The 16,059-nt window shown below is 39.1% G+C and overlaps 1 protein-coding gene across 2 annotated transcripts in view; it reads right to left on the bottom strand.

Moving 5' to 3' along the window:
- Positions 1–15,428, bottom strand: part of LOC106867242 (centrosomal protein of 290 kDa) — a 41,825-nt gene extending 26,397 nt beyond the window's left edge. The window contains exons 1-5 of one of the 2 annotated variants that reach the window (XM_089348201.1): positions 14,934–15,428; positions 10,452–10,589; positions 9,244–9,385; positions 3,074–3,108; positions 1,358–1,504 (exon numbers count right to left, since the gene is read on the bottom strand). In XM_089348201.1, coding sequence (XP_089204327.1) covers positions 1,358–1,504; positions 3,074–3,108; positions 9,244–9,385; positions 10,452–10,541 — 414 coding nt within the window. In that variant the 5' untranslated portion in view covers positions 10,542–10,589; positions 14,934–15,428. Of the gene's footprint in view, positions 1–1,357; positions 1,505–3,073; positions 3,109–9,243; positions 9,386–10,451; positions 10,590–14,933 lie in introns of those variants that run through there. The other variant, XM_089348202.1, reaches the window with a different exon arrangement.
- Between the last annotated feature and the right edge of the window lie 631 nt (positions 15,429–16,059).

Below are 16,059 nucleotides of genomic sequence, written 5' to 3' on the forward strand. Positions count from 1 at the left end.
TGTAGATTGAGTGTATGTGAAGATTTCTTGGAAAAAATTTTCCGAAGGGCTAGGGAGAGGAGTTTCGGAAAATTTCCAGGACCCGACATTTTCCTCCTCATAACTTTCTGGAAAATAGGTATTTTTTAATAAAATTTTATACAAATACCTTTCAAATGGTGTAGATTACGATTACAAAGAAATCTGTAGGCAAAATTTTTGGAAGGGAGCGGGAGGGCAAGTGGGGGGAAGTTTCTGGAAAACGGAGTTTCAGATCAGACGGCCCATGTAAGTTGGAATTTCTCAGTTTTGCCGGGGATTTTTTCCAATGTTTTTCAGTAAAGTCTTCAGAATGATGGGGGGGACACCTTTTCACGGCATAAAAAAGAAAAAACTGGGAAAATTTTTTTTTCACTCCTGCCACTTCTTCACCACCCCAGTCCAAAACGATTTGGGCCGTTTTTTTTCACTACGCACTTAAAACCTGTGAGAGAAGCATTTTCGGTTTTAAACAAATTGTTAATAATTGCAGAGGAAAATATGTGATTTAAGAGATATCTGGCTGTTGTTTCTAGCATATCCCAAAACCTACCTCCTCGTTTCTTTCTCACTCACACATCTATTGATGTTTTTCAATTTATTCCTCCCCATAAACAAATTTTATGGAATGATGATGTCAAAGTAACATACGTGTAGTCCCAACTGAGCGAGGCCGTGTTGTGCGTATGTAAGACAAAAAACACTTAAAAACATCTTTAGTGTTCATATTAATCTATCAAATGTATTAATTGACGTTCTTTTGAATTATTCAGGTTCAAGAGGGGTGTCCACAATATTTGCTTGTAACTTTATAAATTTTTTACATACAGATTTAAATTTTTGTCAGTGGGTGCTTTATATACCACTGGTTTATAGTTATGCAATTTTAGCTGATCTTGCTGAGTAAATTTGACTTTTATGAGCCGGTAAATTTAATTAACATGTCTAAAAGCAATAACATTATGGATAAACACTAAAATTGAAGTTCTTAATGCATCTTACCTGTTTGATTTGTTACTAAAATTATCCCAGATGGCAACCGACAACAATTTTGCCACTTTTCAAGATGAGGTACATTAATTTGAATGAATTAAAATACAGGTATAATTGATACAAGATTTTATTCTTTCGGTAAATATTTCGTACCACGGTGTGGAATAATTTTTTTCCACAGTTTTTTTTTTCCGGGTGCATTCAACGTATCCAAGTAAAATGGGGATTCAAGGGGCTCCATAGGTCAAAAACAAAAAAATTGAGGGCCACTGATCCAAGCCAATAACCAAACATTTTAATCCAATACAAATTAATTTTAAATTCTAGGAATAAATTTTCCCTTAACCTTTTCGGCAATTTCTCTCTGTAATTTCAGTTCTCGCTCAAGTTGTAGGTTTTCCTGATTCAATTTGCTAATATGACATTCCACATTGTAATCAGTACTGCTAATTAATGACACCGAGTCTGCTTGCCTGACGAAGGGTTCAAAATGCTGAATAAATTAAGAACAGAAGCACGTATCAGTTATGGTGATCCCTTTGTATTTATGAAGTAAAAAACAAAAATTATTTAAATTATTTACATTTGAAAGATATTTGTCCTCATTTTGTTTGTTGTTAACACAAAGTTTCGGCTGATATACACTCCAGCCTTCATCAAGTGTCTTGGGGAAATCTCAAACCTGGGTTCTCATTCCTAAGGTATTTTTCAATGTTGTTATTATTATTATTATTATTATTATTATTATTCAGGTCACTGCCTGGAATCGAACTCGGAATCTTAGGGTTAGTAGCCTGCGCTCTTAACCACTACACCATATGCCCATGGCGTAGTGGTTAAGAACGCAGGCTACTAACCCCAAGATTCCGAGTTTGATTCCAGGCAGTGACCTGAATAATAATAATAATAATAATAATAATAATAATAATAATAATAATAATAATAATAATAATACAAGTATATATAACAAACAGAAAATTGCACTACTGGGTACTGCGCACATTCTACGCAAAACACTTTCAATACAGTAAACGTAAGAGCACTACAGCAAACCACAGCACATACCCAAGGCGCACAGAGCTGCGCTCGGTAGTGAAGTGAAAGCACGTTATAAAAATAAAACTACTGAACAAGGACTCAAAGCAGAGACTGAAGGATTTTTAATTGCTGCACAAGACCAGAGCCTCCCCACCAGAAATTACCAAAAACACATAATGAAAAGAAATATAACAAGTAACTGTAGAATATGTGGAGATCGACAAGAAACAATAAATCATATTATCTCTGGCTGCCCAGTCCTGGCTAAGAAGGAATATATTCACAGATACGACAGAGCTGGGACCTATATACACTGGAAGCTATGCCAACACTATGGAATAACAACAGAAAAAAGATGGTATAAACACACGCCAGAAAAGGTCACAGAAAACGAGAAAGCAACCATACTCTGGGATATGCCAATACACACAGATAGAGAAATTAAGGCAAATAGACCAGATATAGTTGTCAAAGATCATGAAGAAAAAAATGCTTTCTAATTGATGTATCAATACCAGCAGATGACAACGTTTCTCTAAAAGAAATGGAAAAACTTTCAAAATACAAAGACCTGGAAATAGAGATAACTCGAATGTGGAATCTAAAAACAGAAACAATTCCTATCATAGTAGGTGCCTTAGGTATAATAAAAAAATATTCAGACAAATACATAACAAAAATACCAGGACTTACAAATATATATAACATACAGAAAATTGCACTACTGGGTACTGCACACATTCTACGCAAAACACTTTCAATACAATAAACATAAGAGCACCACAGCAAACCACAGCACATACCCAAGGCGCACAGAGCTGCGCTCGGTAGTGAAGTGAAAGCACGTTATAAAAATAAAACTACTGAACAATAATAATAATAATAATAATAATAATAATAATAACATCGAAAAATACCTTAGGAATGGGAATCCAGACAAACAGACAGACAGACAGACAGACAGATAGATAGATAGATAGATAGATAGATAGATAGATAGATAGATAGATAGATAGATAGATACCGCATGAAGCTCCTTGTGTTTCTGTTCTTTAATGACTGTAATATATATACATATATATATACATTAATCAAATTAATACGGCTGACGTTCATTTTGAAAAATTATGAGAGAACAAAGAATCTTATATTTGTTTCCACTTCCTGATTGGACAACTGGTGTCGGTGTGTTTATGTCCCTATGACCTAATGGTTCAGCAAAAGAAACCGATAGAATAAGTGTCAGGCTTAAATTAAAAATAAATACTGGGGTCGATTCGTTTGACTAAAATTCTTCGAAGCGGTGCTCCAGCATTGCCGCAGTGTAGTGATTGAAACTAGTAAAATATATCAATAAAAGATACACACATATATAAAATATATCTACTTGCATGTACATGCATGAATGTCAACACACTTTCCAACCACATGGTTCCGGGTTCAGTCCCACTGCGAGGCACCTCGGGCAAGTGTCTTCTAATATAGCCTCGGGCCGACCAAGGCATTATGAGTGGATTTGGCAGACGGAAACTGAAAGCCTATCGTATATACACACTCACACGCGCGCGTGTGACCGTTTAACGTCCGCTTTCCTTGCTAGCATGGGTTGGACGATTTGACTGAAGACTGGCGAACCGGATGGCCGCACCAGGCTCCAATCTGATTTGGCAGAGTTTCTACAGCTGGATGCCCTTCCTAACGCCAACCACTCCGAGAGTGCTTTTATGTGCCACCGGCACGAGGGCCGGTCATGCGGTACTGGCAACGGCCACGCTCAAAATGATGTTTTTTACGTGCCACCTGCGCAGGAGCCAGTCCAGCAGCACTGGCAACGACCTCGCTCCAATGATTTTCTAACGTGCCACCGGCACAAGTGCCAGTAAGGCGACGCTGGTAACGTTCGCGCTTATATATATTTAATCAGAGGTTATGTTAACCTCATGAGAGGATGGTTTCATCCAAGTCTAATATTTTCGGGTAATTAATTTCCTTAAAATAATAGGTATATATATATATAAACATAGTTTATATTCATTTAAAAGAAGAAAAAGAAAATGGAGATTGGGAAGTTAATAATTGTTTTATTATTAACAGCAAATTATTCATCTTCACTTACAGCTGTTTCAATTATTACTCAGTAAATATTAAATTTATATTTATATGACCTGAGCGTATCTTCAGAAGAAAAAGATATAGGCTTGGATGTTGTATATGTGTTTGGATGTATGTTTATATATATGTATGTCATTATTCAGTTTATTTCAAGATTTCTTGCCAATAGAGAAAGAACTGGTTTCTAACCTAAATCCAAGGCTCCTTCATTGAAATTTCAACATCAACAACAGGGTATGTATGTATGTATGTATGTATGTATGTATGTATGTATGTATGTATGTGTGTATGTATGTTCAAGGTCAATCTGGGCCAAGCGGCTTCACTCTGCATAGTTTAGTTCGTTACTATGGCAACAGTCCCGATACTTATTGATCAAACCACGTACACATGCATCAACATACAGACACAAACATATGCATATATGTCAGCGTATACACAAACACTGAAACAGACAATAATTATATCAGGGTACATTAACCCATTAAGTCCCACTGTCCTATAAATAGGACACTAAATGAGAACATTAAATAAGTTATAACACATTGTCCCATTGTCCTATTTATAGCTCTATCACATTGTCCCAGTGTCCTATTTATAGCTATATCACATTGTCTCAGTGTCCTATTTATAGGACACCGAGTATTTTCATTTCTACTTGAAGTAAAGGAGTTTTAATAATTATTTTTTTCATTTTAATCTATTTTCAATCATCTGTAAAAATTTAAAAGTAATATTCAGAAATTTAAGTACTGTGGGATTTAATGGGTTAAAAAGGGCCACACAATCTTCTAAGTCAATTGATCTCTAGTTCACAGCCTTGCGGGTACACATTGCACCCGTAGAGAAGAGCATAACCAAAGGTAAATAGGTAAAACGATCTGGGTGTGAAACAAATATAACCAGGTGCTTAGACAGGTGAAAAGCAACTGTAATCCGGTATTAGATATTTGATATTGTACTACCGAAGTTTGGTCACCCACGTGACTGATAATAATATAAGCACATTCAGAGGGAAAAGAATACATACATGCATACGAGTGGTTGCATGGTAAGTAGCTTGCTTACCAACCACATGGTTCCAGGTTCAGTCCCACTGCGTGGCACTTTGGGCAAGTGTCTTCTACTTTAGCCTCGGGCCGACCATAACCGTGTGAGTGGATTTGGTAGATGGAAACTGAAAGAAGCCCGCCGTATGTGTGTGTGTGTGTGTGTGTGTGTGTATGTGTATGTATGTGTGTGTGTGTTTGTGCGTGTGCGTTTGTCCCCCAAATATCACTTGACAACCGATGCTGGTGAGTTTACGCCCCCCGTAACTTAGCGGTTCGGTAAAAGAGCCCGATAGAATAAGTACCAGGCTTACAAAGAAAAAGTCCTGGGGTCGATTTGTTCAACTAAAGGCGGTGCTCCAGCATGGCCACTGTCAAATGACTGAAACTAATAACAGAATAATACATACATACTCCGCAAGAGACCATTTATTTTAGTGGGGTGCAGGCACCGCCAATTGGGAAACACCCAGCCTTATCGCTAAAGGTGCGAAACAGAATATCACCAATTGGTCGATAACTGATGAAGAATCACAGAGCTTCTGTTTGTCTCCCGATCGTTTTTCCATTCAGTATACGTTACGTTGTTTGTTTATACATTTTTCATTTGTGTCTGTGTGTGTGCATGCATGCGTTCGTGTGTGTGTGTGTGTGTGTGTGTGTCTGTGTATGCATGTGTGTGTGTGCGTGTATATCTGTGTGCGTGTGCATGGTTGTGTGTTTGTATGCGTGTTTGTATGAATTTATGTATGTCTGTGTGCGTGTGTATATATGTATGTATGTAGATTCGTATGGTTTGTTTTATGAATGTATGTATGAAGGATTTTAGTTCAACAAATCGTCCTCAGTACTTGTTCTTTTGTGTGTCTGTGTATGTGTGTGTGTGTGTGTGCGTATGAGTGTGTGTGTGTGTGTGTGCGTGTGTGTGTCTGTGTATGCGTGTGTGCGTGTCTGTGTGTCTGTGTCTGTGTGTGTCTGTGTATGTGCCTGTATGTGTATGTGTGTGTGTGTGTGTCTGTGCCTCTGTGTGTGTGTGCGTCTGTCTGTCTGTGTGTATGTATCTGTCTGTCTGTTTGTCTGTGTGTGTGCGTCTGTAAGTGTGTTTGTGTGTGTGTGTCTGTCTGTGTGTGTGTATGTATCTGTCTGTGTGTGTGTTTGTGTGAGTGTGTGTCTGTCTGTGTGTGTGTGTATGTATCTATCTGTCTGTCTGTCTGTCTGCGTGTGTGTGTGTCTGTCTGTCTGTGTGTGTGTGCGTGTCTGTCTGTGTGTATGTCTCTGTGTATGTGTGTATGTGTGTGTGAGTGTGTATGGGTTAAATAAAATGAGATGACAAGGTCAAAGCAATTTGATATTCCTAGCGGTAACCTCATTTTATATTATTCCCCATACACACGCCCACACTTGACCCGCCTTGGCCTCCTCACTCATGCCATTAGTGGACCGGGAGCTTAACAGCGCTCCTCCCGTAGCACTTACATAGCCTAACCCACCTTTTGGGTCATCTGAGGCACAGGCATGGTTGTGTGGTAAGAAGCTCGCTTCCAGGCGGCGAGCTGGCAGAAACGTTTGCACGCCGGACGAAATGCTTAGCGGTATTTCGTCTGCCGTTACGTTCTGAGTTCAAATTCCGCCGAGGTCAACTTTGCCTTTCATCCTTTCGGGGGTCGATAAATTAAGTACCAGCTACGCACTGGGGTCGATATCATCGACTTATTCCCTTTGTCTGTCCTTGTTTGTCCTCTCTATGTTTAGCCCCTTGTGGGCAATAAAAGAAATAAGAAGCTTGCTTCCAAACCACATGATTCCGGGTTCAGTCTCACTACGTGGCAAGTATCTTCTCCTATAAACTCGAACCGATTAAAGCCTTGTGAATGGATTTGGTAGTTGGAAACTGAAAGAAGCCCGTCATATATATGTATGTATGTATGTATGTGGAGGCGCAATGGCCCAGTGGTTAGGGCAGCAGACTCGCGGTCGTAGGACCGCGGTTTCGATTCCCAGACCGGGCGTTGTGAGTGTTTATTGAGAGAAAACACCTAAATCTCCACGAGGCTCCGGTAGGGGATGGTAGCGAACCCTGCTGTTCTCTTTCGCCACAACTTTCTCTCACTCTTACTTCCTGTTTCTGTTGTGCCTGTAATTCAAAGGGTCAGCCTTGTCACACTGTGTCACGCTGAATATTCCCGAGAACTACGTTAAGGGTACACGTGTCTGTGGAGTGCTCAGCCACTTGCACGTTAATTTCACGAACAGTTGATCGGATCAACTGGAACCCTCGACGTCGTAAGCGACGGAGTGCCAACAACAACATGTATGTATGTATGTATGTATGTGTGGGTATGTTTTGTATCTGTGTTTGTCCTCCACCACCACTTGACACCCGATGTTGGTGTCTCTACGTACTCGTAACTTAGCAGTTCAGCCAAAGAGATTGATAGAATAAGTATCAGGCTTAAGAAAAAAGAGCAAGTACTGAGGACGTTTTGTTAGACTAAAATTCTTCAAGGCACTGCCCCAGCATGGTCGCACTCCAATGACTTATTTCGGTGATTAGAGTGCGACCATGCTGGGGCACCGGCTTCAGGAATTTTAGTAGAACGAATCGACCCTAGTACTTATTTTATTGATCTCTTTTGTCGAACTGCTAATTTAAGGGGACGTAAAAACACCAGCACCGGTTGTCAAGCAGAAGTGGGGAGCAAATACAAATACAAACACACACACACACACACACACACACACACACACACACACACACACACACACACACACACACAGATACACACACACACACATACACGCACACACACACACACGCATGTATACATGCATACGTACATACATGCTTACAAGTTCAGGCTTATACCTGTAATTATTTGGGACACTGGGATATGTAACACACTGCCTAAATACTAATCTAGAAAAGAGAAATCTGATTCGAAGACAACTAATCGAAGCCATCACTGGAACTGTAAAGATCTGTAAAACTTTCCAGAAGTTTATCATTTAAATATATATGAGCATGTCTAGATATGCAACTATATGCATGAGAATACATACATAAAACATAAAAATCTGCATATACATACATACATACATACATACATACATACATGCATACATACATACATACATACATACATACATACATACATACATACATACATACAAATATACCCTGTTGTTGGTGTTGAAATTCCAATGAAGGAGCCTCGGATCTAGGTTAGAAACCGGTTCTTTCACTATTGGCAAGAAGTCTTGAAATAAAAGTGAATAATGACATACATACAAACATACATGCATACATACATACATCACTTGCTAAACTTGTATTGGTTGGTACTGTTTGGACTTTTGACGTTCTACATGTATCTCATGGTTTATTATTACAAAATTATTTCTAGACATTGCTTTTTAACCACTTGGTTTCCACTTCACTCCCATTATGTGGCACCTTAGGCAAGTGTCTCCCTCTGTAGCACATGGGTTTGGTAGACAGAAACTATCTAAATATCTAGGCGGCGAGCTGGCAGAAACGTTAGCACGCCGGGCGAAATGCTTAGCGGTATTTCGTCTGCCGTTACGTTCTGAGTTCAAATTCCGACTTTGCCTTTTATCCTTTGGAGGTCGATAAATTAAGTACCAGTTACGTACTGGTGGGGGGGGGGTCGATGTAATCGACTTAATCCCTTTGTCTGTCCTTGTTTGTCCCCTCTATGTTTAGCCCCTTGTGGGCAATAAAGAAATAAGAAACTATCTATCTATCTATCTATCTATTAATATGTCTATACGCTTTGGCGTTTGTAAGTCCCACCACTACTTCAGAACCAATGTTGCTTTGTTTACATCCCCGTAACTTTGCTATTCAGGAAAAGAGACCACCAGACCTAAAATAAGTGCTGGGACGATTTGTACAACTAAACCCTTCAAGATGGTGCCCCAGCATGGCCGCAGTCTAATGACTGACACAAGTAAAAGAGAATTATAAAAGACGAGAAAGACAATGTGATAAGAACAAAATGTAAATTAATACCTCGTTTAGCTCCGTCTTTAGCATCTTGTAATGTGATTTTTATAGCTTCATCCAGTTGGCATTCTTTGATGGTTGCTAAAATTCGGGTTATTATGAAAAGCTGCCTCAATTGTTTGACATCAGAAATCTCTTTAGGTTTCACCTAAATAAAGAATGGTAAATAAACACAATGGAACCGAACACTGTCAACTTACAGGAATACCAATTGGTACTTTTTGGTTATCTCACCTCCATTTAAAAAAATTGGGTTATCTCCCCACGTTTTATAAGGAATATCGGTATTTTATTTAATTTGCGTTGTGGGAGCAACTGTTTTATCGAAAGTGTATATTGTTGCTAAATGTTCTAAATACGAGAGTAGAAAAACAGCCAACAACTGATGAAGGGCCGTTCTTTATGTTGCTTGTCTTGTCTTCCATTTGTGTCATTCGTTGTTCGAAAAAAATAGTTCATATTCCATGGACTCGTACTTCAAATTTTTTGTTGTACACATTTCGTGACGTCCTGTGCCCACATATGCATATATATAAATGTATAGATGTAAGTATGTACATACACGTATGTACATACACGTATGTACATACACGTATGTATATATGCATATGTATATGACTGAACGTTACGCATCCTCTTCCAAGTAAGTTTTATATATATATATATATATATATATATCTGTAAAAATATGTGACACTTATTCGGTAGCCATGATAAAACTTCGAGTTTCGGATGCCGGGGTGGGAGCTCACGCTAACATCTCTTCAGTTATCCGGCCATTGAAAAGAGATGTTGGCGTGGGCTCCCACCCTGGCATCCGAAACTCGGAGTTTTATCATGGCTACCGAATAAGTGTCACATATTTTTACAGATAAATTCCTCTATTTGCATAATATCGAGGTCTCTTTCTTTCTTTTGTTGTCCTTCCTATCAATATATATATATGTATATATATATATAATAAGGGTGATAAATTGGATATTAATTTAACACCAATTTAAAACCAGTGGCCTAGCATAAAGATTTCTAACGTAAAGGATGTCCACTTAGTGGTCATCCCTTCTCACATGTATATATATATATATATATATATATATATATATAGATAGAGAGAGAGAGAGAGAGAGAGAGAGAGAGAGAGAGAGAGAGAGAGAGATTGACAGACAGACAGACAGACAGACAGACAGACAGAGAATTAAAAGAATATTACTTACATTTTGAATAATTTCAAAATAAGTATTTGCATCACTTTCTATGGTACGTTGATCCACCGACATTAACGCATCCAAATTCACGGGATACATTCTTTCTTTCCTTTTTCTTTTTCTTTTTCTTTTTTTTTTTTTCAGGTTCTGAAAGTAAATTTATGTACATCTATGAGAAATCAAACTCAGAAATCTCCCTCAAAAAAAAGTGTGTGTGTGTGTGTGTGAGCGTACGCATGTATTTCTTTTTGTGAATGCCGACATGATGTGCGATACTTTGTCATAGCTATGGATAAGCTTTAACCAAGGGAAAGAACTCTGGTAAAAACACTTTGGATTATCTTCCATAAAGTTGATAAAAACCGACGAAACGATGTCTCCGTTATGATTGTAATTAAATGACTGTAGGAAGTAAAAGTATGTGTCGTCAGTCGACACAGCGTATTACTGGTACCTCTTCTATCTGTGCCAGGAGGATGAAAGATTAGTCGGTCCCTGGCTAGACCTCAACTCAGAATCTGGAACAACAGAACGAAATTCTCTCTCTCTTTCTCCCTACTTTCTCTCACCCCTCTCCTTCTCCCTCCTCTGTCCCTCTCTCTTCTTCTTCACTCTCTCCTTCCTCTCTTTCCCACTCTCTCCTTCTCTCCTTCTCCCTACTCTCCCTGCCTTTTTCTCCCCCTTTCCGTCTCTCCCACCTTCTCCCACTGTTTTTCTCCCACTCTCTCTCTCCTCTCTCTTCTACTCTCTCCCTCCCTCTTTCTCCCCACTCTGCTATTGCTGCTATTGGGTAGATAGATCTACCCCAGGTCAAGAGACTGATCGAACATGTCTATGATCAAACATCTCCCGTCCGTGACCATCGCGTCCTTTAGCATATATACCCAGGAATACATCACATAACACTAACTCCTTCTTTTTAAATAGTTGTGCGTATTTAACATGGAAAAGGTGTAATCACCAGCGTAACAATAAGAAAAGGATGAGAATACTTCATCGCCCACTTCTCTAGTAAGATCCGTCTGGAGAGGAGGAGCCTGTCGCAAAGCATGTTTGAAAAAAGATGGATGACAGTGGTAAGATGACAGTGGCACGGTCGGTCAAAAAATAAAAGGATAAGGAAAAGTGACCAAAAAAAGAAAAAACGACCGGCGGATTAAATCATAAACCCAAAACTAATTTATCATTCGCCATTTATATTTTTAACTTTTCATTCGTAATTGTAACTTCATCCGTTTTTAAATCATATGTGTAAGAATGTATGTCCGTCCCCTACATGACTTTTGTCTGTCCTTGTTATGTCCCGTCAATGTAAACCTTTTAATAAGGGAATAAAGAAATTCTGTTGGTTCTAGATTTTCTAAGGTCTAACCACTGACCACGTTACAGCGACCTCCATCTTCGTCGCCACCACTGATGTCTCTCACCAACGCCGTCAACAACATCTACACAGCACCAACACACTGCACTGGTTCTAACATATTGCTGTTCGTGAGCTTTCCTCACCAGGGTTAACAGTGGATCTTTTCAATCTGACGGCCAGATTTTTTTATAATTTTTTTTTAACTAAACACTTTGGAACTTCGGATACTGGTAGAATGTGTCATATAGAAGACGGTTTACTCTTAACGTTTTTGACAAAATTTTGTATTTTAGAAGTTATTTCGTGTTAAAGTTGTTGTATTTGAGTATTTTAAACCAATCAATGACGTGTATTCAGCTGAAGAAAATTACTGCTGCTGTTTGCAAACAACAATTTCCTGGTCCATTGACAAACATATATGTGTAAAAAAATCTCATCATGCAATTGAACCAATGAAAGAGATTCTACCTAGTCACTCGACACACTAAAAATAGCAGCCAGAGTGTCCCCCTACTTAAATCACACGCCCATTGTACATAATGTCCTAGATTATCTCTAAAAAGACAGTATGCTGAAAGCTGGAATGTAAATTAGTAATGAGAAACACACGTAGAGCCGGAAGATGCAGCCGATTTTGTCCATTAGTTTGCCTGCAATCGTTACTCTTGAACTGTATATGCAACTATTTATTCTCCTTCGAGAGTCAAGATAAAGGGTAAAGTTAGACACTGGAGCTCAGGTCTGTGAGGGTTAAGCTACAGAAGCCAGCTCGTTAGTGCTACAAACTCTTTTTCGTACAAGGAGTGTTTGGCTGTCGATATCGGCTGATGTTGAATAGTGCCTGATATGAACGCATCATTGCGCTCTGCTCTCTGTTCTGTCTTTTGCTGTACTGTTCTCAGAATAGTGTCGCAATCAGCCACCCGACTGTATCAGCTTCCAATATCTTCGTAGTAACGCCTTGTCTCGTGCGCATGCGTAGTCATCAATATCCAAGTTTGGCGCCCTGATTCTTTCTCTTTTCTCGCTGGCCGGCGACGATGGCAGACGTCCAACAGCGGAGCTCTCTAACATGTCAGCACCAGAGCTTCACAAATAACCACTTTCCTATAATTGGTGACCCCGAGTAAGAACAAACGCAGCCGAGGATTCTGATCTACCAACCGAATTCATGACAGCCAGTTTACAGCGACTCCATCAACAGCATCTCCAGCTACGACTACACACCGCCGTCGCCATCAACAACCACGACGAACTACAAGCATCGCCCCGACGTCGCCAACAGCGTCAACATGACATCATTATCACCACACACATACAGAACTAACCAACTAGAATATTCAGTACCAGGTAACAGGTCTCAACTAGCATCCGACGCTCAACTACAGCTCTGCTCACTGACCACGACTTCCTGCGTATTAGCATTCTAAATCTCCTTGTGTAACTTTTATAGGATATTCCGTACCAGGTAACACAAGTCCCAGCATCGACGCTGAACTACAGCTCTGCTCCTTTGACCACAACTTCCTGCGTATGGATATGCTATAATCTTGTGTAACTCTTATACGAACTGGATTTTTTCTCTACAGACACTTTTACTATGTTCTGTGTTTTTTCTCTCTCACACACACACTTGTGCACTCATATATTTTCTTTCCTTTCAGAAACATTGCATGCATGTATCTCACAAGTGTACATTCATTTCTTTGATTTTCTTTGTGTGTGTTTGTGCCACATCTTGTGGGTGGTTTTCAGTGGCCATCCTGCCTCAGGCGTTCCTCCAATTTCTATTTTCGTGCGTTCCGCACTGGCAGGGGAGCCCTGTAGTAACGCCTTGTCTCGTGCGCATGCGTAGTCATCAATATCCAAGTTTGGCGCCCTGATTCTTTCTCTTTTCTCGCTGGCCGGCGACGATGGCAGACGTCCAACAGCGAAGCTCTCTAACATGTCAGCACCAGAGCTTCACAAATAACTGCTGCCTATTTTCACCATAAATAAATATTGTTGTGTTGATAGTTCGGAGTCAGCGTTTCGTTGTTATTTAGAATTTAATATAGGAAAGCAGGTGTACACCTAATGGTGTATAACCAATTTCCTATATCTTTTTGTGTTTCTAAGCAGAGCACATCGACATGAAATATTGTCTCAGGACGTGTGCTGTGTGCATGAGTATATATATATATATATATATATATATATATATATATATATATATATATATATATATATATATATATATATATATATAAGATTCCATACTCGATCGCATGGAAAATACTCGAGAACCCAGGCCCCTACATCAACGGGACGAAACGGTGCAAGTTTTGCATTGCCGAACGCACGAGGATCCTTAAAAACTCGCTCGTGCCAGGGGGCATCCTGAGCTCCAGGATAGAGATTTTCGGACCATGCCTGCATTTTAAAAAATTCCTGCTAGCTTTTTGGAATCCATAAGGCGCACAGCCGGAAATCAATAGCCAAGGCCAAAGGGAGACAATCGTTTACCTTCGTGGTGCTTTGGTGCTGGTGATGGTGATAGTGCTGGTGCTGGTGATGGCAGCGCGATCGAAGATCGACGGACAATGGCAAAGGGAGATAATCACCTAAGGTTTTACCCATAAAAACGAGGCTTTTCCCCCTCCATATTTTAAAGGTCTCAGGCCAGCAGTATTTGGGTTCTGAAGATACGCCGAAAGGCTAAACCCCTTATGAGCGAGAAACCCAGGGTAAACCCATAAACCGGCCGACCCCACTATGATATTAACTGCTCTACATCTTAGAGCAGTTAATATCATCTGGATTTATGTATTTCCACAAACGATATATGTGTGTGTGTTTACATATATGTGCACAAACATACGTACGTTAATATGTGTGTTTATGAATTCGTGTGTGAGCGCGCATGTACGCACGCGTGTGCGTGGGAAGGGTCAGGGATTGATATTTTGATACGGAGGATATTTGGGCTGCCATTGCTAACAGATCGAACAACTGTGCAGAGAAATTTCCCCAAAGTATAAAGACGAACTTTTCACAAAGGCAAAAGTTGGATGAAAACGACACTCTAAGAAAGTAAATGTCTTGAGTTGTATTTAGAAATAAAAGTAATACAAATTATTTATACTAACCGAAATATCACCAAAATTTAATGAAGACCATCAAATTTCTCAAAAGCATTGGAAATTATACGAACATCGCAGAGGTATCTTTGCCGACAAATTTAGTCTTTCATAATTTAGTCTGTTGGTGTCATGCTTTAACGAAAACTTGTTTCATAGTTCCATTAAACCGTGGTTATTTAACGATAGTTTTTAGTAAAAGTCACAGAGGTTTTAAATTCTGATTAAATCGTCTCTGTGCTGTCATTAATTTTAAAAACCATAGATAAAGTGAAAAGAAGACAGGGTTTCTTTGAAAATAACCATCACGGTTTTGGATGCAATCATCGTGGTTTCAACGATGATTACGTTGTTTTGTTGAGTTTATTCTTTCTTTTTATTTTCCTGAGAAAATAAGGGCTGACGTCACAAATGCCATTTTTTGTTTTTTGTTTTTTGTCTTTCATTTAGGCGCAGACATGGCCGCGTGTTTAAGAAACTCGTTTTGCAACCACGTGGTTTCCGGTTCAGTGCCATAGTGCGGTTTCTTGGGCAAAGGTCGTCTAATATAGCTCCGGGCCGACCAATGCTTTGTGAGCGAATTTAGTAGACAGAAACTGTGTGGAAGCCCGTTGTGGAATTGGACAAATGGTATAGGCATCGATGGACAATGGCAAAGGGAGATAATCACTTAAGGTTTTACCCATAAAAACGAGGCTTTTCCCCCTCCATATTTTAATTATTTCAAACTGAGGTTACGAACGGGTCTTTTATGAAATATTTATGCCAAAAAGAATTTTTGCAATGGTATTCACTTCGAAAAATAATTTAGAATCCATTAAGATATTGTCTGTTTAAAGAAAGCTAAGATATAAATACTCATCGTACAAACAACTTACATCTTTGAAAACACATTTACTTAAAAATATTTCTAAATGATTAAAATATTGTGTTTAACAAAAGCGAAAATAGAAACATTTTTCATTTTTAAGTCACTGTATAATCGAAAGCTAAGAGTTACTTCCCTTTCAGGATCAAGTTAATTTCGGAGACTTTTCCCTTAAGCACCGAAAACCCTTAATATCTTCACAACGACTTATCCAATTTAAGCGAAATTTGTTTTATTCCGCTTGTATTTATATTTCTGCGTGAACTT

The sequence above is a fragment of the Octopus bimaculoides genome, chromosome 2 (assembly GCF_046866305.1).
Source record: "Octopus bimaculoides isolate indiv1 chromosome 2, ASM4686630v1, whole genome shotgun sequence".
Lineage (NCBI taxonomy): Eukaryota > Metazoa > Mollusca > Cephalopoda > Octopoda > Octopodidae > Octopus > Octopus bimaculoides.